Source organism: Pyrus communis, chromosome 1 (genome assembly GCF_963583255.1).
Source record: "Pyrus communis chromosome 1, drPyrComm1.1, whole genome shotgun sequence".
Taxonomy (NCBI): Eukaryota; Viridiplantae; Streptophyta; class Magnoliopsida; order Rosales; family Rosaceae; genus Pyrus; species Pyrus communis.
The window spans coordinates 23,908,882-23,931,545 of NC_084803.1; the positions used below are offsets into that span (position 1 = coordinate 23,908,882).

Sequence of the window (22,664 nt, forward strand, 5' to 3'; positions counted from 1 at the left end):
GAGAGGTGTTATTTACTTTTTACTTCTAGTGTGTTTATTTGAAACGGCCAATCTATTGTGATATCTCTTGAGCTATTGGAGGTGATTCCACTTTTTTATATGCTCGGTTGCTCCAGTTTTGAGTACTTTTTTTTTTTAAATAACTAGCGAGAACATAGGCAGTTACTCAACTAGTTTAGACGTGTAAAAATGACTGGTCGCATGTTAGCTTACAACTTAGCATAGGACCAGATTCCATTGAGATTCGGATTAGTTAACCTTTTATCGACACTTGGACCGCTTTTTAGGTTCTCCTCGCCTTGGGGCCATTGGCCTTGAAGGGTGAATTTGAGCTCGTTAAGTCGAGATAGATGAAAATAGGTATCAACAAAGCCTAATAAACCAATAATCTGCTTTTTTTTTTCTTTTCTTTCGTGCGGAGCCGGTTAATACTCGGGTAATCTAATGAGCTTTGTTATTTAGACACAACATTGGTTTTATAACTATTTTTGATACAATGATATTGAGATGTGAGATTTGGACCAAGTCACATAATGTGTCATCTATTTTGGTATCAAATTTGTCATAATCGAACTTAAAGTCTCATTCTTATAAATAAAAAAGAATATCATTAAGCAGTAGCAGTAGCAAATAACTTTCTTGAAATTAAATAAAAAATGGTTAAACAGGATAATATTTGAAGGCTTCATAAGAAACAACATTATATGAAGGTTAAATTCTTCTCTCGGTGCCACCCACTCATTTTCCGAAGTTTATTTGCAACTCTCTCCGTTGAAGTCTCGATGACGGCTACCACTGTCACAACACTGCGTTAGATGTCTCAGAAGGCTGACATTGAGACGATGTTGGCCACCAAGGTCCATCTGGGCACCAAAATTTGACAGAAAGATGTTGCGCGTTGAGGTCCATCTGGGCACCAAAAATTGATAGAAAGACACGTCTTCAAGAGACGCAACAATTGCAAGCATCATATCTCCCCCTTAATTTTCCTCCGATTTACTTATTTTTTGGTAACGTAATATAAAATTTCAGATTTTTGAAAATGTTTTAGTTGGTGTTGTGGTTTTTAAAATGGTGGGTTCTTTCTAATTTAAGCTGAAATGATCAATTGCATCGTTTGGTATATTGAGTTTGCATGTATATATGCAGTGACGGATCCAGAATTTCAAGATCGAGGGATCCCAAGATAAAAGTTCAAAAAAAAATATATATATATATATATATATATATTAAACTAGTTTTGTTCCATATCATTATTTTTTATTGAATTTAGTTCATTGAATAATCAAACAGTGATAAGAGCGCGGATTTCAGCTCTCAAAATACAAAAAATAGGGGGGTCCCGGGTTTGAGGCTCCAAGCCGGTGAGTCTACTTGACTGTGGGCAGGAGAAAGCTGAAATAAGGTGGTGGACCAACAAATGGTGCTGGGGATGGAGTAACTTGAGTTTAAAGTTGAGAGGTTGCAGCGATTTGGGGTTAGGAGTTCTTAAATATAATTTGGGGATATTGGAAAGGACCGGGATTCTCGGGCTCTGTATAAAAAACAAAGATATTTTAGTTTTTAAATACTTTATAATATATGGCTAAAAAACGCTGTCGTTTCGGCTAGGTCTTTTAAAACAAAAATTAGAAACCTCTTCTTCTTCATTATAAGCACTGTTGCATGCACATCCATGGAGGCAACAAACCACTCCATTGCACCTGCCCAAATTGTTGAAGGGTCCCGAAGATCGATCACAAGTGTTTCTTCGAGCTTCCAGAGGGTCCTGGGACCTCCCGAGTCCCTATATGGATCCGCTCATGTATATATGTGTGTATTTTTCCTGGGTTTCTATATATGTGTGTGTATTCTTGCTGGGTTTGTAAAAAATTGTGATGGGTTGCTTTGTTGTGGATGGGTTTTTGTTTACATGTGAAGCAAACTATCAATTTTTGGGTCTGAAATCTCAAGAATTTTGCAATTTTTTATATGGTAGATGGCAATGGTGGCAATTGCTAGAAGAAGAAAGGAGGTTCAGTTTGATAACATTGTGTAGGTTTAACTGTGGATTAAACAAGGTATTTGAGTGATAACAGCATACTTTGAACATGGGAAGATGAAATGTTTAATGGAAATAAAATGAATATTTGGTTGAAACTGAAGTTGAAGTAAATAACATAAATATTTTGTTATATATCAGGACTTTTTATTTCTTTCTTTTTTATAATTCTGCTTTTTAGTTCATGATTGTACTAAACGTTTCTTTAAGTTAATTCAGCGTGATCTATTTTAAGTCAGTTCAACTTAATTATTAAAGCTAGTTCAGTTTGAGATAATTCAGTCATAAACGTACTCTTTATATGGAGGAGGATTCTCTACCCCTCCTATTCTTATCCCCTTCCTCCTCCTCCTCTCACATATTATTTTTTGTCTTATTATCTTTATAAAAAAATTAATATAAGGTGTTGACGTGATTTAATTGTGATCATTCAAATAGTAAGAAGACATAGAAAGATAAAGAGATTAGGAGGTTAAATAATTTTCCTCCCCATTTATGTACTCCTGAAAAGTCCACTTAGTCACTGTCTCTCTCTCTCTCTCTCTCTCTCTAGCCCGTCTGTCTGTCGTCTTTAAACGCTACAACACCATTTCCGATGACTTCTGGGGACCGTAATTACTGAAACTCAGGCTGCTTCCACTGCTGCTTAAACCCTGCCACATGTCCGAAAACGACGTCGTGACGCGGACGTTCCGGGCCCTGGTGGAGGGCGCCGACCGGAAGTTTGCTAGGGTTCGCGACGTGCCGGCGTACGGACGCCTCCACAACCAGCACTACTTCCACAAGGTCTTCAAGGCCTACATGCGCCTATGGAAGTACCAGCAGGAGAACCGCTCTAAGCTCGTCGCCGCCGGCCTGAACCGCTGGGAAATCGGCGAGATCGCCAGCCGGATCGGCCAGCTCTACTTCGGCCAGTACATGCGCACCAGCGAGGCCCGATTCCTCGTCGAGGCCTACGTCTTCTACGAGGCCATTCTCAGCCGCAGCTACTTCGACGGCTCCACCGGTTCCAGAGGTTTCGGGAAGAAGGATATCGGAGTCCGCTTCAAGGAGTTGAGATTCTACGCCCGGTTTTTGCTTGTTTCCTTGATTTTGAACCGAACCGAGACGGTTCGTCTTCTCGCCGAGCGGTTCAAATCGCTTGTTGATGACTGCAAAGCCAATTTTCGGGTAATTTCTCGTTGTTTTCTGGGCATTAGGATTTGTTTGGTTTCTGAGAAAGTGAGAAGTGAGAACCAATTAATCATACGAATTATTAGAATATTTTGACTGGGTTCTTAATATTCTAGGAAATACAGTGCACTAACAAGTCCAAGATAAAATCTTTCTCAAATTTAAGGACAAATTTTTATGGTGGTTGCTGTGATTGGATCAATTGTGCGATTTATAGTTGCACTTCTGAATTTTGTTTCACCTTTTAGATATATGCAATCTAGGGTCTTCTGTCTTCGGTTTTCAAGCTAAGATTCATTTCTATGTGTTGTGTTAATTGTCATTTTACTCAGTGAAAAGGACCTGTCCCATAAAGTCGAGTGTTGCCATGCTGTTATGAAACTTATTAAAGAGATGTGAATTCCTCCTTAATGAAAGTGGTACCGCCAGCCGAGTTGTTCCGTGAGGAAGGCAGCTCACCAGCTCAGGTGGGTCTGAAATCCACATCATATTGATGGGGAGATAAGGGAGAACATCTAGAAAAACCCAGTCGCCAATCGAAAGTCTCGTTTGCAATATATTCATGAGCTGGTTATTTTTTGTAATTTAGAACAACTGCCAGCACAGCGGGTAGCTAATTTTAAACATATGAGAATTTTGGTGGTGTATGATTGAAGCTCAGATCAAGTACAAATTGGCTAGATTTAAAATTTTATAAGTTGAGACTAAATTTAGCATCTCATGCATACGGAGATGGGAATACTTCGTTGGATGTGTGGGCACACGAGAAAGGACAAGATTAGGAGCGAGGATATTAGAGTTAAATTAGGAGTAGCCGAAATTGAAGATAAGATGGGAGAAAATCGGTTAAGGTGGTTTGGACATGTGAAACAAAGACCTACAAACGCTCCGGTTAGAAGATGTGATTACGAGACAGAGGCTCAAGCCAAAGGGGTAAAAGAAGACCTAGGAAGACTTGGAAAGAGACTCTAAGAAAAGACTTGGACTACCTGGTTCTAACGGAAGACGTGATGGGCGCAAGGCCTTCTAGGATTCATATAGCCAATCCCACTTAGTGGGATAAGACTTTGTTGTTGTTGTTGTATGCATGCGGAGGGATGATTTGGGGATTATGATGGAAGTGAGAATAATCAGGGACAAATCTGGAATGAAGCCAAATGATGTATACACAGTATGGTGGGCTTGCCTCAAAATAGTGATATGTGATTTCTGGATATGTATGCATTGCTTAAAATGCACTGTGATCTATAGGAATGGTGCCAGTAGTTCAGATACAAGTGGGCAAAGTGACTGAGAGAAGCAGGTGGATTAGGGTGAAGTCAGTGGAATTATGCAGATGCACAGGGACTCTTCAGGTTTAGGGGTGGTTGATCTCTTGAGGTCCAAGCATGTCTCTGGAGTTACTAAGTTGTTGGGTGAAGCAATTTGAAGTTGCAAGTCACCGAAACCCATTTGTTTTCTGCTTGGACTCTTTGAAAAATTTATGAATGAAATAACTGAAAACCACATGCAAGAGTTGATCAAATTTTTACTGATGGAATATTTATGCATTCACTTATGTCCCAATTTAAATAGCTTATGTCACTTATGTCTCAATTTAAATAGCTTATGTCACTTATGTCCCAATTTAAATAGCTTATGTCACTTATGTCCCAATTTAAATAGCTTATGTGTCTGTAAACTTTTATTTATGTCTTAGTTCAAACTTCAAATAGTTAACTTGTATTAGTGTTCCTCGAATAAGTTCTTGCATGGTTCTTTCATTAGATTACCTGCATGATTTTGGACATTTGAGTTATCTTTTCTCAGGACACTAATTTTAAAGAATGGAGGCTAGTGGTGCAAGAAATTGCTCGATTTATGAAAGTTGATACGGCCTTTATGAATGTCAGGCCATTGCGATACTCTACCTTGTTTGATTCGCATCCAGCATCTCTTCCATATGTTGCTCGTTTCCATGCAAAGAGAGTCTTAAAATTTCAAGATGCATTGTTAACAAGCTATCACCATAATGAGGTAAAAATAAAAAGATGATTGTTTATATCTTTAATCATTGATTTTAATTCATTTCAGAATTGATTATAATATACAGCCGTCACAAAGGAAAAAGTATGTGAATGTCCATGCATTTTGACTTGCAGGTCAAATTTGCTGAACTTACATTGGACACCTACCGAATGCTGCAATGTTTGGAATGGGAGCCAAGCGGGTCTTTCTACCAAAAGCGTCCAGTTGAACCAAAGGAGAATGGTGTTTTTATTGAACACTCTGGGGCTTCTGCAGCATCTGGAGTAATTGATATGAACTTGGCTGCGGACATGACTGATCCAAGTTTACCCCCAAATCCAAGGAAAGCTGTTATCTATCGTCCATCTGTGACACATTTGATAGCGGTTAGTGCTAAAGAAATTTATTGTCATGTTTGTTGTTTGAGGGCTATGTCTCTGGAACTGTAGGGATCTGCTTAGAGCCTTGAAACTCATGTTCTGTGATGCATGAAATGTGCACATTCAAAATGACAAAAAAGTTACAAAACTACAAACAGAAATGGAAAAATCCAAAATATAGGACACAAGAAAAAAAATGTAATTCTGTATTTTTATTCTATTTGGCACATTAATTGATTTACAAAAGGTATGGCTGATTTAAGGTATATTAATAAAATTTTGGTCAAAGTCTCACATCTATTTTGGTTTGAAAACAAAAATATTGAAAAACTAGTTGCATGTATTTTAACCTTTGCTTTGTTATCATTAATCCTGTGGTAAAGGAAGAAACACAAGAGTGTGAGCCTTCATGTCTTACTAGTCCGTACTTTGTTAGTTGAAATGCCAATGAATGCCCTGGCCCCTTGGTCTCCATTTCATGGGTATGATGAGGGTTTTGGTTGATGAAAAACATATTTTTACCAAAAACAGGAAGAATCTTTTTATTATTTTTTCTGTACTACAAAAATGAGCCCAAGTCTTCACTTATTTTTTTTTCTTTTCATTTTGAAATTGGCCCATTGTGTGGAGTTCATCCTGGATCTGTCCACCCTTTCTTTTTGCAGGTTAAATATAGGGATGCATCCCATGTATTCACATGTTTTGAACACACAATGTCATGTCATATTTGTTTCGTCAGCTTTATCATGCAGTTAAACCTTTGTTTGAAAAATCGCATTGCCAATTGCACTGTTCGTTCATATACCTGCAATAGAAGTAATGGTGTAATGTTTTAATGCAACTACGTAGTGTGGGACCATTAAATATTGGTTGCTTCTTTGCCAGTGAAAATTTTCAATCTATCATATACATATATATTTTCTTTTTTCAATGTTTAGTTGCCAATGCTGAGATATTATTGATGCATCGGCAGGTGATGGCTACAATATGTGAGGAGCTTCCTCTGGACAGTATTATGCTAGTTTATCTGTCAGCCTCAGGTTAAATTTGGTTTCGTCAAATAAATATCAACTCATCAATCTTCGTGTCTTGTCATCCCAAATTAGTAAACTTGGTGATCAATTGTGCAGGGAAGGTTGGTCGCAGTAATGCTAGTCAGGTGTACAACTCTGGAGGATCACAGAAGTCCTCAAAAAACAAAGCTCCTCTCCAAGATCAGAATAAGTTTCTGCCTGAATCATGTATAAATAACAAGGGAGAGTCGAGTGGCTATTATGATCAATATCTGTGGTTTGGTCCTAGAGGAAATGGTGGTAGGTTCCTGTAATGCATCCATATGCTGCCTTGTTTTATTTAGGCTACTTTCATGCGCAGTAAACTGTTTAAGTCATTCATTTATTTGTTGTCTTCCCTATGTTATTGTTCCACTCTTATATTAGTTTTACGTTTTTTTTATTTTCAGGTTTGAACAACCTTTACCCTGGCGATATAATTCCTTTTACTCGTAGGCCTCTTTTCTTGGTAATAGATAGCGACAACAGCCATGCATTCAAGGCAGGTTTGTCAAAACTTGTGCATGAATTCTGTGGTTGCATGTTTTTACAGTGGAGTGTAGTTACAAATCAGATTTTCTTCCTTTATCCCAAAATGTTTTTGACATTTTATGGTTATTGTTTTGATTTCATTTTATGGGGTCCACATTTCTTTGTTCTTGGAGTAAGTTTTGAAATGTTGAGAGTAACTTATTAAGTTACTGGAACTAGCAATGTTTTACTCGGTAATTGTTATTGGAAACGCGTACATCCCTAACAACCTTAAAGCCCTTCTGGCTCAAATATGTTTTGGCATCTAACTTCAAAGGAGTGTCAATGGCTAGCGAATCTTTCTAGTGTTGCACTTGTGGAAAAGTCTTCTGATATATTGGCCCTCCCATTCCCTCCCCAAATGCCAACTTCTGTTCATGGTTCTTGGTCATTTTGATGGGATTGGAGAAGGTTTCTCTCCATCTTATGGTCTTTGTTCATTACCCGATGTTTGAGACGGTGGATTGAGTTGATCTGCATCTGAGCAGTGTTTGTCAGTGAAAATACTTACATTCTGCTGATGGATGATTTCAGGTTTTACATGGAGCGGAAAGAGGAGAGACGGCTGCTCTGCTTCTTTCACCTTTGAGACCAGCGTTCAAGAATCCAGCTGATGCTGATTTAACGCAAAATGGAAGTCAGTTTACCTTTTTCTTGACTGCTCCCTTGGCAGCATTCTGCCAATTAGTTGGATTCTCCTCTTCTGATACCGAAGCAGTAAGTTAATTGCAAGGACTGCAGTCCATTTTATTTTAGTTGTTCCAATTGATTTATTCTGTTTTCAGGAGGTTTATAGCAATGCTGAAAGCATACTCTTGGCTGCCTTCTCTGAGTGGGAAGTTATTCTTTGTACGACAAGAAGCCTGGATCTGGTATGGGCACAAGTTCTATCAGATTCTTTTTTGCGGCGACTTATTCTGAGGTATGCATCTTCCCCAGTCTGCCAAGGAATATAAGGCAACAAATATCTGGTTCTGTAATTTGTTATGTTTAGCATTATCGCTATCTTACTGCATTTGCCTTAATGATGGGAAACGAGAGATGATAGCAATTGTCTTGGTGTTTCGTTGTTTTAATTATTTTGTTTAAAAGTCAAAATAGCGGAAATGCTTACATAATGCTCCTACTTCCAGATTTATATTCTGCAGAGCTGTGCTTTCTTTCTTCTGCCCTCCTGAAGATAGTGAGCAGCATTTGCCGGTTTGCCTACCTATTCTTCCCAATCCCGTTTCTCCAGATTCTGAAGTTGTGTGGTCTGCTGTCCACAGGCTTGCAAAGCACCTCAGCGTCTCTGACTATTTTCACTTTGTTGACACATGATTATCTAATTAGATAGTAAAGCTAGATTGTAAGTATAGCACTCTGGGGTTAAGGGCTCCTCGATCCGGTGTGACCATGGCACAGATAAATCAATTGGCTTACTAGGGGCGGGGTTGAGAAGATACTAATCGGCTGATGTGTAATGGGTGGTGTTATTGTGTTTAGGTTGGTGTCTGATCCTTATAGGGTGTGAACTTTTCCAGGTGAATCTTCAAATTACATATAGTTGTCAATACCTTTGTAAAGAAAATCAGCTGGTGAAACAAATTTTAAATTATTTTAACCTCTCGTGACGGCAATTTTTACGGTCTTGTTGAAGCTTATGGTTCTCTGAGGAATTTTTGAATGGCCTCTGCTACTGCTACTTCACAATGTGATTTGAGTTTTTTGGCTTGTATTTTGTATTTTGTAATTTGTATAAACACCTTCATTTTTATTAATTTATTTGGTGAGTGTATTTGAGGGAGTTAGGAAGGGAAAGTCTGGTATGATACATTTGATAGAGATTGCTCCATAATAATAATGTACTAATAATACCGTATTTTGCACAACTTTGTTGGCTGGATTTTTCGTACATTTATTTTTACCTTTCACATACTCGTATTAATTTTTTGCTATTGGTCTTCTTCATTTTATTTAATCCAACAATCGAAAATTGAAAGGGGTGTGTGAAAAGTAAACTTCTCATACCTAACCCTCCCTCAAAGAGCAAGTGGCTAAGAGCAAAGAGCTAACTGCTAATAGCTAGTAGCAGGACTAAGCAAGGGCGGATCCACATAGGGACCTGGGAAGTCTAAGGACCAGTCGACGATCCTAAATCGCTACTATAAATTTTCTGGGGACCCTTCATACTCGAGTATGAGGTCTGTGCAGGTTGTAGGTTGCAGTGGATGTCTTCTTCTCGGAGAAGATGACCGCGCACGGAGAAGAAAGAAAATAGGGACCCTTCCTCCCTTTTTCCTCCTTGCTTCTGCCATGGTCTCATTCGTCGGTGCCACCCACTTCTCCTCCAACCTTTCTCTGTCATCTGGCGGGGGTAGTACATAAGCCCAAATTTCCCCAAATTATTTCAATCATCTTAGTAATTTTTCTTATGGGTGAAATTTCCTTCATAAGGTTAGTAAGATGGATATGATCTATCATGGGTTGGTGAAATTTGGGGGTGGAGCTGCCATGGCTTCGGGAGAATGGGGAGGGAGGTAGTTGGTGGAGGTATGGCAGCTTTGTTCTTAGTGAGATAGAAGGTAGATGTTTGGAAACTAGTAAAAGAGAAAAATGGTGTGTTTGGTTAGAAAGATAGTGGGAGTTTGGGAAAAGTTTTATTTGACCGGTGTTTTAAATTTAGTGGTTCATATTAGATAATCAATAACTTAGGTACTCCCTAGTAACTTATGAAACCTCGTAATGGACGCTTGAATTATGATTTTATAATTTGTAATATTGTTTTGCATATGATTTTTGAATGAAATGTATTATATTTAAATTTTCAATGTTATTTTTGTCTATAAATTTTTTGACCTTTATAATTGGGATATCCCGAGTTTAAAATCCTGGATCCGCCACTAGGACTAAGATAGCAGATAATAAAGAATGAGTAAGTGGATAGCATTATCTTTTTTCTTTCATAGTACGTAGTACGTACTGCTAAGAAAAATCACGGTTATATATATATTATTTTTTAAAATATACGATATTATTAATTTTATAGGGTAAGAGAGTGGACCTAACCTCACAAGGGTCTTAGCTATAAAAGCATTTCTAGTGGGGCTCTATATGGGACTAGAAAAGTGGTGGATATAGCTCATTTTAGAGCTCCGAGAAATCTTTGAGGTTTTATAAAAGAATTTCTCCTAATAAGGGGCTATTTCTTTCGGGCTCTATATATTTATTTATGTAGATTTGATCATGCGATAATATATTTTTTTTGTGTGAACTTTTTTTAAGTTGATTTTTAAACGTGTTATTTAAATTTTTTTTTTTTTTTTATGAATCTTTCAACCTAAAAAAGTTTAAACTCTGACAAAGTTAGATTTCATCACTTATAAACCGTTTGTTGGATTAAATTCTCTTATCTCAATTTCATTTGTTGAAGCAAACTCCTACTTCGCCTTCTAAAATAATTTGATTTTCATGTACAACACAATAATTTACCTAGCACCAATTGGTAAATTAGTATCACATAATTTTGAAAAACATATTCTAAAATTTCACCCACCAATGCTCATGAAATCAATTTGAAATTTAATTCTTATGGAATTTAAAACAATCATTAATTAGCCAAATTGCAATAAATTACAAACAAACACAACCAAATGTTTCATCACATAATAAGGGGCATTTTAGGACTATAAAATTTTGTAATCTGACTCATAAAGCAAATTTAATAAATTTTTATTTTTTTTGTTAAAACCCAATAAACGGGTTATTTCATGAAAGGACATAAATGATGTGTTAAGGGGGAAATCCAAATTTTTAGATTAATAAAAGTGAACCTTTTTAGTAAAACAGTTTATATCATTTTATGTGTTAAGCATTAAACATACAAATAAAATGTAGGAGGATCTTTGGAACAAAAATGTGTAAGAAAAAAGAATAAAATGAGAGTATAAGTATTCGCAAGTAGAGGGAGAGTGATAGAATTTGGCTCACATGAATTGCTCCTTTTCTCGTGGGACGCACTGTTTTTTGGGCCAGATGTAGACTAATTTTATGCTATCCAAAAAAGGAAGTTGCTAGCCCAAGTGGTGGATTTAACCCCATTTTCTGTCTCATTGGGGATGAAAATTTTTCACTAAGGTTTAAAATGTAGTAGCCTCATAGAAGAGAAAGCCCCCATTGGGGATGCCTCTAATAATTTGGTTCATATTTATTTTTTACGACAATCAAACCAAAGATCTCTCACTTATAAACAGAGTTTAAAATATCGGTATTAGTGGAAATATCAAAATGCAAATTTATGTAAATATCAACGGATATATTGAATAAGAATATCGAAATCGGTTGCTTTCAATGAAAATGATGGAAGTTTAAAATGAGATTTTGGGGATTGTCAAATATTGGTTTAAACGAAAAAGAGAGGATCCTCCTTGTGAGAATCCCAAGATCCTCCAATTACATTCGTTTATCGTACATCGTGCGACTAATTTTTGTCAGGTACTGTTTATTTTCAATTTTAAATAAAAAAAAATTACAATGATTTCTAACCACACGATGTACGATAAATGAATGTGAATGGAGGATCCCCAAGATCCTCACAAAGAGGATCCGGCGAGGATCCTCCTGGTGAACGAAATATAAAAGTTTCTCCAATATTTAACATATGTATCAGAAATATCGACGATGTTTGTCAATTTTAGCCTAAACTTAGGAATTTCTCCGAAATGAGGTGAAGATTAAACTTCACCCCACATTTCTATATATTTCGTTTATTTTTTTGGATATTTTCATGGAAATATCAACAATATTGAAGAAATTTTAAACACTGCTTGCAAATGAAAATGAATGCTACTAGACCACAATATTAAGGCCATCTTCAATCGAGATGGCTAAATATAGCCCCGTCCAGAATTATAGCTATGCACAAAATTATTTTAAATGAATAGTGTCAAGCCATACTCATATGCCTTTTCCAACCAAAAGAGCTAAATATAGCCCACTCAATAATTTATTAGTTTTAAGTTTATACTTTAAATTTATTGGTTAATTTAATTAAACTACATTTGGATGTTTTCAATTCCAATTGTTGAAGTTGAATAAACTATTGTATTTGAGGAGCTGTGTCCCAAAAAGGGCTAAGAGTAAGACTACATTTGGCTAGCCGAATGACCCTTTGACCAAATAATGGTGACTCCACAAAATTATAGTTTAGTCATCGGTTGAAGATGAGTTTTTGATCAAATCAGACCATTTTTTGGCTTTTGGACCTTTAGAATGGTTGGATCTTACATACAATGTGTACTGCTGAGTGAGATGTAGTATTGTAGTTGAATCCTAAACTAAATCACAAAAGGTCAGTTTGTTGTTTCCTAGCTTTCCAATTTAACAATTACTTATGAATTTAGGGGGCGTTTGTTGCACTGGACTATCTCGGATTGGACTAACTTCAGGGACTAAGCTGGACTGGCTTATAATAGACTAAGTTTGACTGACTTAGTGAAGCGTTTGGTGCAGTGTCGGATTAAGAAGCAGAACTCTAGTATTATATTATATAATCTATTATCTTTTAATATTTTATTATTAATTTAATCAACTACTAATATTTTATAATATTCTACCTTTTTTCTTCTTTCTGGAATCATCTTCTTCAACTCTTTTTTCTTTGTTCGACATCTTCTCTCTGTCTAAACCTCTCTTTTTCTCCGCCCATTGTTTACCTCCTTTCTCTGTACCTCTATCTTCTCCCATCTTCCTTTTTTCTTCCGATCCACCTCAAATAACTTTGGCCTCCTTCTTATTTTTCAAAGTTTGAAACTTTGTATTTATTTTGTTTTGCCTCAAAGAAAACGGCATGGCACGGGTGTTGTAGCTGCGGGTAACGGAACGAGTTGAAATTTCAGAGTTCATTCTAAGATCCTTGCGGTGATTGTGAGGCGTTGGAATTGAGGGCTCGAGGACTATCTGGGAAAGGGTAGAGAAGTGCTTAGGCTTAAAGCTGTAGTGTGGGGGATTATGCTGTTTAGAGCTTATGCTATGTGAATTGTTTCTTTCGGATATATGGGGTGGGTTGTGGTGGTCGTTCGTTTCTCTGCTTTTATTCCTCAGCCGCGGGAATGAGGTGGGAAAGGAAAAAGATGTAGTTTGTGCCCAGGTTATTCATTTCTCTGTTTTCTGGGTCGGAGGGCTCGACCAATGAGCTTGGTCTGAGCGGAGGTGAATCGGACGATGGAGCTCGTGAGTTCTTCGATTGAAGTTTGAATCAAGGTCTTTGTTCATGATTCAGGGTTGGGGACGAGGAGAGGTAGAGAACACGAGCAGAGAGGAGAGTAGAGGATGCGAGCAGAGAGCGATCGAATGGATTCGCTAGTCCCATGGTTTGCGACATCTTTCGCTAAGACTGTCTAGCATGGTCCGAGCCGAGTCCGACTTACTCCCATTAAAGCTAGTCCTGTGAAGTAACAAACATGGGATTGGACTAGATTAGTCTAATCTAGTCCAATGAGGGCTAGTGAAGGGAAACAAACACACCATTAGCACTTGTTAAAATATTTTGCAAAATAGTTAAAAGCATTCTTTTACCGGTCTGAAAACTAGTTGTCTACAACACTTGCCACCATCACAAAGAAATCATGACTCCAAACCAAGGCGAATAGGGATTGTGAGTGCGGCTTGGTTCCTAAAAAATTTGTGCTTGGGAAGTCTTTATTTTATTTTTTATTTTAAATATAGGGGGTCTTTTAATATATACTGATAATAGATTAATCTTTCTTAATATGCACTTCTAGTAACACATGTGGTAGCATACTTTTTGCTTCGTGTGTATATCAAAAGCAAAATTAATGTGATGGTAAGAAATGCGTCCGTGGGAGTTTGAATACAGATTTAAGTTAGATGTCTTTTTAATTAAGAAATTCTATTATTGTTAAAGGAATTTGCACTGTCCCAAAAGTCAATCTACAGTATAATATTAACTTTAAAATTAAAAATTCCCACCTAACATTTTTCATTTTGTTGTTTTTTTTTTGGGTGAACAACATTTTTCATTTTTGCCGGTAACAAACGGCAACGTTTTTCCCATCCAACAATTCAACTCCCCGTTTAAAACAAAATTTTGCAAAACTTCGTATCCATATGAAAATAAGTGGACCAATAGGAAGCCAGAATTAGTCATTAGGGATCCGCGTCACCAACCTAAAATCAAATCACAACCGGATATTGAAAGTGAGAAAACACAGCTAAGCCCATTCATAGCCGTTAGATACCACTAAGAGAAAACACACGGATAATGAATCGCAACCGTCGGATCTCCCAGAGAGTTTACAGTCGCACGTATATATACCCCTTAACCTCTCGAACGTTGGAATCTTTGGTTCATTCGAAGACGGAGAAGACCGAGATAAACAGAGCGCGAACCAAGGAAAGGTAAGAATTATGTGTTAAATTTTCAAATATTTATTTAATTTTTCTGAAGCTAAATTAGGGTTTGCTTATCGTTCTCGATTCGGTTTGCTTATGATTTTGATGTGGATTTAGGGTTTATTTTTATTTTTATTGCGTTATCGGAGTTCGAGTTTCAGAATTAGGGTTTACATTGCTGTCGTATTTTTATGTGAAGATCTAGGGATTTGAGGTTGTTTATGGTATTTAATGTTATGGTTTAGGGTTTTACGTTGTTCATGGTAGTCCAATGTAAAGATTAGGGATTTGGGACTCGGTCGGCACCCATTTTTGAATGAAAAGATATTGGGGCTTCTGGGTTTTTTGTTTAGTTAATGCTTTGGGATTATCGGAAAACCTAATTTTTTTTATTTTCTTTTTTGTTTTGATTTCTCTTGGTGTTATTTAGATCCGTAATTGTAGCAGTTATGTTTGGTTGCTCGGAAAACTTGCATCATATTTTTGGCTGAAAAAACAGAGGGTTTTCTTTCGGTAAAATGAAAGCGTTGATGTGATTAAATGTATTGATCTCCAATTTCTGAATGTGTTTAGATGGCCCGTACCAAGCAAACTGCTCGTAAGTCAACCGGAGGAAAGGCTCCCAGGAAGCAACTCGCTACCAAGGCTGCCCGTAAGTCTGCACCAACTACTGGCGGAGTCAAGAAGCCCCACAGATACCGCCCTGGTACTGTCGCTCTTCGGTAAGTCAATTGACCTCTTTCTTTTGTTGGTTCATAATTTTCAATTTTATTTTGTTGTTTTTTAATGGGTATGTAGTTTAGTCTGAATTATGCATTGTTTGGAATGTTTTGTGTAGTGAAATCCGTAAGTACCAGAAGAGTACTGAGCTCTTGATCAGGAAGTTGCCATTCCAGAGGCTTGTTCGTGAAATTGCCCAGGATTTCAAGGTATTATTGTTTTACATGTTACGTTAACTTGGTGATTTGGTTATGCTTTCAATGAATAAATGTGCTGATATGGGTTTTGTGTCTTCGCAGACTGATCTGCGTTTCCAAAGCCACGCGGTGTTGGCACTGCAGGAGGCTGCTGAGGCCTACCTTGTGGGTCTTTTTGAGGACACCAACCTTTGCGCCATCCATGCCAAGCGGGTTACCATCATGCCAAAGGATATCCAGCTTGCCAGGAGGATCAGGGGTGAGCGTGCTTAAGTGACATGCCTGTCTTGCAACGTTGAGGGCTACTGTGGTGGCTGCAGATGGGATTGAAGGGGTGGTATGTAAAATGCTTTTGTGGACGGATGGAGGTGTTTTTGTGGTAAATGATAGGTGGGGGTAGGGTTTGGTACAAGATGTAGTGAATATTATGGTTATATGCAAAACAATCTTTTAAGAATTGCTCTTCTTTTGGTTGGTTTGTATTGTAGAACATGTGGAACCTGCTTCTGTTGGTCCAACATTTAATTTGTGTTTTTTGGTTCATTTGGTTGTCTGCGGCCTGACTGTTGGAACAATATTTCATCTAATCTAGTCAAGTTTGTTATATCTCCTTGTTCTGTTATTTGTTGTGTGCGTTGGATGATTGGTGAAGAACGTTTTGGCCTCGCATCGCATCGCATCATCATACTCATCCAAGATTTGTTGAATCGTTGTAATCAAGCGTCATCTTTGAGTCGTTAAAAATTCGATTTCAACTGTGTCAAAAGTACTCTAGTACCAACAGTACTGGAATATAGGGAGTTGAAAGATTTTGGTTGTCGCTTGTTGAAAGGACTGCTACCACTAACTTTCGTCATTACCTACTAGTACAACCACTAACTCACGTCATTTGCAATTTCCACCATCACCTCCACTGCCACAACTGCTACCACTGCTGTAGCCACCACCTTTATTCCCTTTATCACCTTCATTTCTTCTGCACACCAACCACACTCCACTATTGGTATCACCACCGTATCCTCAGAATTATTGCAAGTGCAGTGCTGCCCACACAATTATTTTTACTTTCCATACGCTGCTTTTCATTTTCAGTCGTCATATCGAATGAATCGAAGCAGATCAATGGTAAAAAATTAACAAGGGTGTGATCTAAAAATGAGTGATGTGAATATAAGCGTGTGATATAAAAATGTGCTTGTGAATAACATCATTCTTTCTGCAACACTGTGGAGCAAAAAATAATCAAGAAAATTATGAAAGCGATATATGTACTTTTGGGTTAAAAAGATAAAATTACTCTCGAGGCACACCGGGATTCCCATGCGCATGCAACGTTAATAACGGCTCAATCAAGGAAGAGACAAAGGTGATTAAAATGATATTTATTCAAAACTTTCTTATCACTCCTCATCAAATCCTCACTCAAAAGGTAACTTCCAATTATCCTATTTAAATTAGGATTCATTACCAAGTTAATTGCAAGATAACATCTTGCAATTAGCCTCATAAAACCACCATAAGTGGCTGGTCCCTATTCTCCAAATAGGGCTGGCCACAACCCTATATATAGTCTCATTTCTCCACCAAAAAGCTAAGTTCATTCTCTCCCTAAAATTCCCTAAACACTTTATCTCTCAAATTCTAACTTTGGCATAAGAGATTCTTCAGCCAAAACCCCCTATTCACCGTGAGCGCGTGAGGCTCTTGGCCTTGATCTTAGGTGTTATTATTTTGTAGGTGCATTTTTGTCAAAGGAGAAGACGGCGAAAATTTACATCCATAACCACCATTGCCCAAACACACTGCCACCATTTTTTTTTTCCATTGGGTCTGGTAGAGACCAAAGGTCTTGAACGATCTATTTGGCAGAACAACTCAAAAGATAAAAAAATATCATTACTTACCGTATGTTCATTCCAAGTTCGAAGTACCATTTGAACAAATAAAAATCCTCCATCGTTGCCACCACCTACAACTGCAATCACCAACCTTACATCCCTCCCGTCATCACCACAACGGTTGTTGCCATTGTAACCCCCGCCGCTGCCACCACCGCCACCTCTAGGCTGACACCATTGCTAACTCTACATCTCAACTACGACATCCTATTATTGGCACCACCACCATACACCCACCGTTAACGCTGTCACCATGGCAACTACCCCCACTACTATTGTTGCCACTACCCCCACTATTATATTTACTTTTGTCATTATATATAATTATCACTCTTATATTAAAATTACTTAACCAAAGAGGCAAAAAGATTGTTTTTCATACTCGCAGCACATAAAAAATACAGTTTATTAAACGCTTAAGTGTTTTATTTTACAATTAATTATTCTTAAAGTATAACAAAATCAGTTTAAAGAAAAAAAAAGCATGGCCCTAAGTTGGAACATTAACCCCTATAACAGTTCCGGCAGACTTATCAAAAGCGGAAGGTTGAGTAGCTCAGGAACGTCACTCGTAACTACATCCTCATACTTCTCGGAGACTTGTCAAATTTTCCAAAACTATCCCAACCTTATTCACTGAAGGAAAGTTAATAAGGGGTTTTGCCAAAGCCGCTATTAATCGTGTTTATGTTGTCAGATTAATGCGATTTGTTCGATTGCCTGTCCGTGTCCGTGCCCATGTCAACTTCATTGCAGATACTTGTTGCATCCTTCACTGCTTGATTTCTCTACGGTTGAAGCTTTTCTCAACTTATGATGTATATACTTGCAATGTCAAGATTGGTGTGTTATCAAGAGCGGGAAAGATTGAAGCCGCCCGCCAATTGTTCGATGAAATGCCCACAAAAGACGTAGTTACATGGAACGCCATTATTACTGGGTACTGGAAAAATGGGTATTTTGGAGAGTCCAAGAGATTGTTTCGGCTGATGCCTGTTCGGAATGTGGTGTCCTGGAATTCCATGTTAGCCGGGAGTGTCGAGAATGAGATGGTCGACGAGGCTTTCATGTACTTCCGGGAGATGCCAGAAAGAAATATTGCTTCTTGGAATGCTATGATTTCGGGGTTTGTGAAATGTGATAGGCTGGAGGAAGCTAGTAGGATATTTCAAGACATGCCGAAGAGGAATGTTATTTCTTATACTGCAATGATTGATGGGTACGCGATGAAAGGAGAGATAGAGCGGGCAAGGGCACTGTTTGACTGCATGCCTCGCAAGAATGCCGTTTCTTGGACAGTGCTGATCAGTGGGTATGTGGAGAACGGCAAATTTGATGAAGCACGGGAATTGTATGAGCAGATGCCGGAGAAAAATGCGGTTTCAATGACAGCTATGCTCACGGGGTATTCTAAGGAGGGAAAGATGGAAGATGCGAGAGCATTATTTGATCAGATTCAGCGCAAGGATCATGTCTCTTGGAATGCAATGATAACAGGTATGCCATGTGCAATTACTCATCCATCACGATATACCTTAAAATTTCTTAGTTGGGTATTTTACTTGAGCTCGTTACATTGGTTTGCTAGCACTTACTAATACAATTAGGTCAGCATCTGCCTCGTCTGATTTTTAAAGCATTGTCCTAGTCACTTGTCCCCTGACATGCCTGTTTTCATTTACAGGCTATGCACAAAATGGCGGCGGAGAGGAAGCACTGAAGTTACACTCACAAAAGCTTAAGATTGGTCTGCATCCAGATAAATGGACCCTTGTTTCGGTTCTGACTGCCTGTTCTAGTCTTACATCTCTTAAAGACGGAAAACAAGCCCATCTGCTCATTATTAAACATGGATTTGAATCAAACCTCTCCTTATATAACGCTTTGATTACCATGTACAATAAATGTGGTGCAATCCTTGATGCCGAGTTAGTGTTCAAACAAATTGAGTGTCCAGACCTCGTCTCATGGAACACCATTATTGCTGCATTTGCACAGCATGGTCTCTATGAGAAAGCTCTTGATTTCTTCAACCAGACTGTGGTGCACGGCTTCAAACCAGATGGTATAACATTTCTTAGCTTGCTATCTGCCTGTGCTCATGCAGGCAAGGTAAACGAGAGCTTGAAGTTGTTTGATTTGATGGTCAGCAGCTACAACATTGCCCCTAGATCGGAGCATTATGCTTGCTTGGTTGACATTTTGTGTCGAGCAGGCCAGTTAGAGAAGGCTTGCAAGATGATCCAAGAGATGCCATTTCAAGCAGACTCTGGAATATGGGGCTCTCTTCTTGCAGCTTGCAGCATTTACTTAAACGTGGAAATAGGGGAGCTGGCTGCAAAGAATATATTACATTTGAATCCTCGTAGTTCTGGGCCTTACGTTGCGTTGTCTAACATATACGCAGCTGCCGGAAAATGGAGAGATGTTGCAAGAATGAGAAGTCTGATGAAAGAGCATGGAGTGAAGAAGCAACAGGCACAGAGCTGGACAGAGATTGCGAATAAGGTGCACATTTTCTTGGGAGGGGATGTATCTCATCCAGATATTGATAAGATTCATTTGATGCTCAAAACGATCAGTCTCCATATACCTGCGGATGATTTTGTAGACATTACGTTTCATGGAGCTACTAGGTAATGAGTTCACTGGACTAAATGGTTCCATTTCTTCCAATGTAGACTTTGTAAAGTTGTGCACGAAGCGTTAACATGACATGAAACTGCATAAATTTCGTTTTCGTCTTGTGGCTTATGTCGGGTCATGTTGATTTTGGCTTTCAGTTTTCATTTTTTTTTTAAAACTGAAAGTAATTATCAAAAGCTTTTTCAGCTTTTTCAGTATGTCGATTCATTTTCGTATGCTGATTGAGCGAGATGTTCTTATGATAAAAGATGAACTTGTGGTTTTCGTACCTTTTTTTTCCGGCCATTCTTGTTTAGGTTAATATTTAACTTTGGGCTTAGAGAAGAAAAAGCCCAAAAGAGTTCAATAAGAAGAGTTTCTGCTCGGAGCCCATCACCAAGCCCAAACCGTCCATCTCAAGACCAATTGGCGCTCCCCCATTAATGCAAAGGCTAGGTGCTTACAAGAGAAGTGACAACTAATGGAAATCAACCTATTCTCAGCCCAAAAGTACTTTTCAGTGGCAATACAAGTAAAATACTAATGAGTCATTACCCTTCAATTGCTTTTGGGTAAGAACAAAGCTACAGGCAGTCGGGCTAATTCGTCTATAAAAGGAGAAAGAGGGCCCAAAGACAAGGACACTCAATCAATCAAAAAAACAAATATACAACGTGCCCTTCAATCAAGCAAATACTTAGAAAGCCGTGCTTTGTCCAGAATTTGCACCCTTTTAGCTTTAGATTTCCCTAGAAAGACATCCTTTGTCTATGCAAAAACTCTGCTACCTTTTCCTAAATGTTGTAGTATCGATCTCCCATGTATAAACTCTTTTCCAGTAATCCCCTTTAACATACAATCCTTTCATAACTGCCAAGAGAAAAGATCGTAAGACGTTTAACCTCGCCCAACAAGGTGAAATCTTGCCCGACTCTCTTCGTTTTGTCTTTCAATTAATAGATTTGGTGTTATAATGCATTCCCCAGTTTATATTCAAGTTGTTTCCAGTATTTTGATGACTCAAAGCCCCATCAGTTCTTAGATCTGGTTCATTTAATGGTTTTATTATCATAGGAAGATTGAAATAGATTAAACTGATGACTTAATCAGATATGGACCTTCACCCTTTAAGCATACAAGATAACGAACGAAAAGTCCTTGGTCTCAAGGCATAGAAAAGAACTTAATGTGGACTTAACTCATCCACGACAATCCTTTGATAACAAGAAGTCAGAATAACTTGGGGCGTAAGTAATCGGCTTAAATACACTTGTTCTACGTCTATCATATAGAGATGGCAGTGGCACGCCTTTTGCGTTTTGTTAGTAGCAGGACACAACCGGACCATCTTGTCTCAAACACAGCCCTACATGTCACATGGTTGAAACATAAGAGCAAGTCCAACCTTATCTTTTAGGCCGGCCCAAAGCCTAAAAACATAGGCTGGCACCCAAAAAACACCCCTCCACCCCTAAAAATAGTCCAGCTCAAAGTCCAAGCCAGTTCGTAGGCTAGCCCAAAATGGGTTGGGGTAGGAACTGGCCTATCTGGCATCATGCTCACGATAGCATGACATCAACGGATAACATACATTTTTTTTGCATCAGGCGCGTGGGAAACACACACGTGGGCGCACGTCCACGACACGCCGCCCTTGCATTGCAGGAGCACGAAAAGGGTGCGGGACATGGGCCATGTGTCTAAGCCTCGGCCGTTGGAAATCCAACGGTAAAAAAAATTTGAAATTCAAACCCAACGGCTAGTGATGTGGCACAATCTAGACCGTTCGATTTTCAAATCAACGGTCCAGATTTTTCGGCCAAAAAACTTTAAAAATAAATAAATAAAATGTCAGAAATTAATATTTTTTTTATAAATAAAAAAAGTCAGAAATTAAAAATAAAAATATTATTATTTATTATTTTATAATAAAAAATTAATATTATTTTAATAAATGAATTGGGCTATTTAGTTTTAGGGGTGAAAATGCATTTAGCCAATTACTATTCATTGCAGTAAATTACTATTTATTTGGGTGGATTAAATGGACTTTAGACCAATTCATTTTTTAGGGGTGAAGTTGCACTAATGAAATGACCCATTTTAGGAGTTGGAATCATGGGTCCAAAATAATGATGCTAAAGAGTTTAAACTTTTAAATTATTTTTTTTGCAAATATATGATGTAGCAATTGATGGTTATATTTTTTAAATTATTTAAAAAGAAATCCAAACCGTAAACCGTTACATCATATAATTACAAAAGATAGTTTAAAAATGTGGCCCTTCTACTATTTTTCAAGGAGTATGATTTTCTCCATCTTTTTTTCCTTCCTTTCTCTCCCTTTCTATTTGAACGATCATATTTAAACCATATCAACATTTTATATTAATTTTTTAATAAAAAGAGAAAGACAAAATATAGAATGTGAAAGAAAGAGAGAGAATGAATTGAAAAGAGAAGGGAAGAAAATCTTAATCCATTTTTCAATCCATAATGTTCATGTTCAAATTGAATTTTGTTTTATAATACTCTAGTTGTCAATTCACATCATATTAAAACCGTGTATCATTACAACCTGAATTATTGGGGAATCAGTTCCCCACAATCAACCATATCAACTTATCTTTGTTTTTGCATTTTTTATT

At 37.8% G+C, this 22,664-nt stretch overlaps 3 protein-coding genes across 3 annotated transcripts; all 3 read left to right on the forward strand.

Moving 5' to 3' along the window:
- The first annotated feature begins 2,573 nt into the window (after positions 1–2,573).
- LOC137737130 (uncharacterized) lies at positions 2,574–9,055 on the forward strand. The gene is made up of 9 exons (XM_068476519.1): positions 2,574–3,211; positions 5,024–5,230; positions 5,356–5,607; positions 6,575–6,641; positions 6,732–6,914; positions 7,064–7,155; positions 7,719–7,901; positions 7,970–8,106; positions 8,318–9,055. The coding sequence occupies exons 1-9, from the start codon at positions 2,702–2,704 to the stop codon at positions 8,502–8,504; spliced, it is 1,818 nt and encodes a 605-aa protein (XP_068332620.1). The 5' UTR covers positions 2,574–2,701; the 3' UTR covers positions 8,505–9,055.
- Positions 9,056–14,515: 5,460 nt separating this feature from the next.
- On the forward strand, positions 14,516–16,099 carry LOC137735564 (histone H3.3). Its single transcript, XM_068474991.1, has 4 exons — positions 14,516–14,582; positions 15,150–15,298; positions 15,415–15,505; positions 15,596–16,099. The coding sequence occupies exons 2-4, from the start codon at positions 15,150–15,152 to the stop codon at positions 15,764–15,766; spliced, it is 411 nt and encodes a 136-aa protein (XP_068331092.1). The 5' UTR covers positions 14,516–14,582; the 3' UTR covers positions 15,767–16,099.
- Positions 16,100–17,976: 1,877 nt separating this feature from the next.
- LOC137718806 (pentatricopeptide repeat-containing protein At4g02750-like) lies at positions 17,977–20,108 on the forward strand. Its single transcript, XM_068458346.1, has 2 exons — positions 17,977–18,888; positions 19,076–20,108. The coding sequence occupies exons 1-2, from the start codon at positions 18,093–18,095 to the stop codon at positions 20,029–20,031; spliced, it is 1,752 nt and encodes a 583-aa protein (XP_068314447.1). The 5' UTR covers positions 17,977–18,092; the 3' UTR covers positions 20,032–20,108.
- The last annotated feature ends 2,556 nt before the right edge of the window (positions 20,109–22,664 follow it).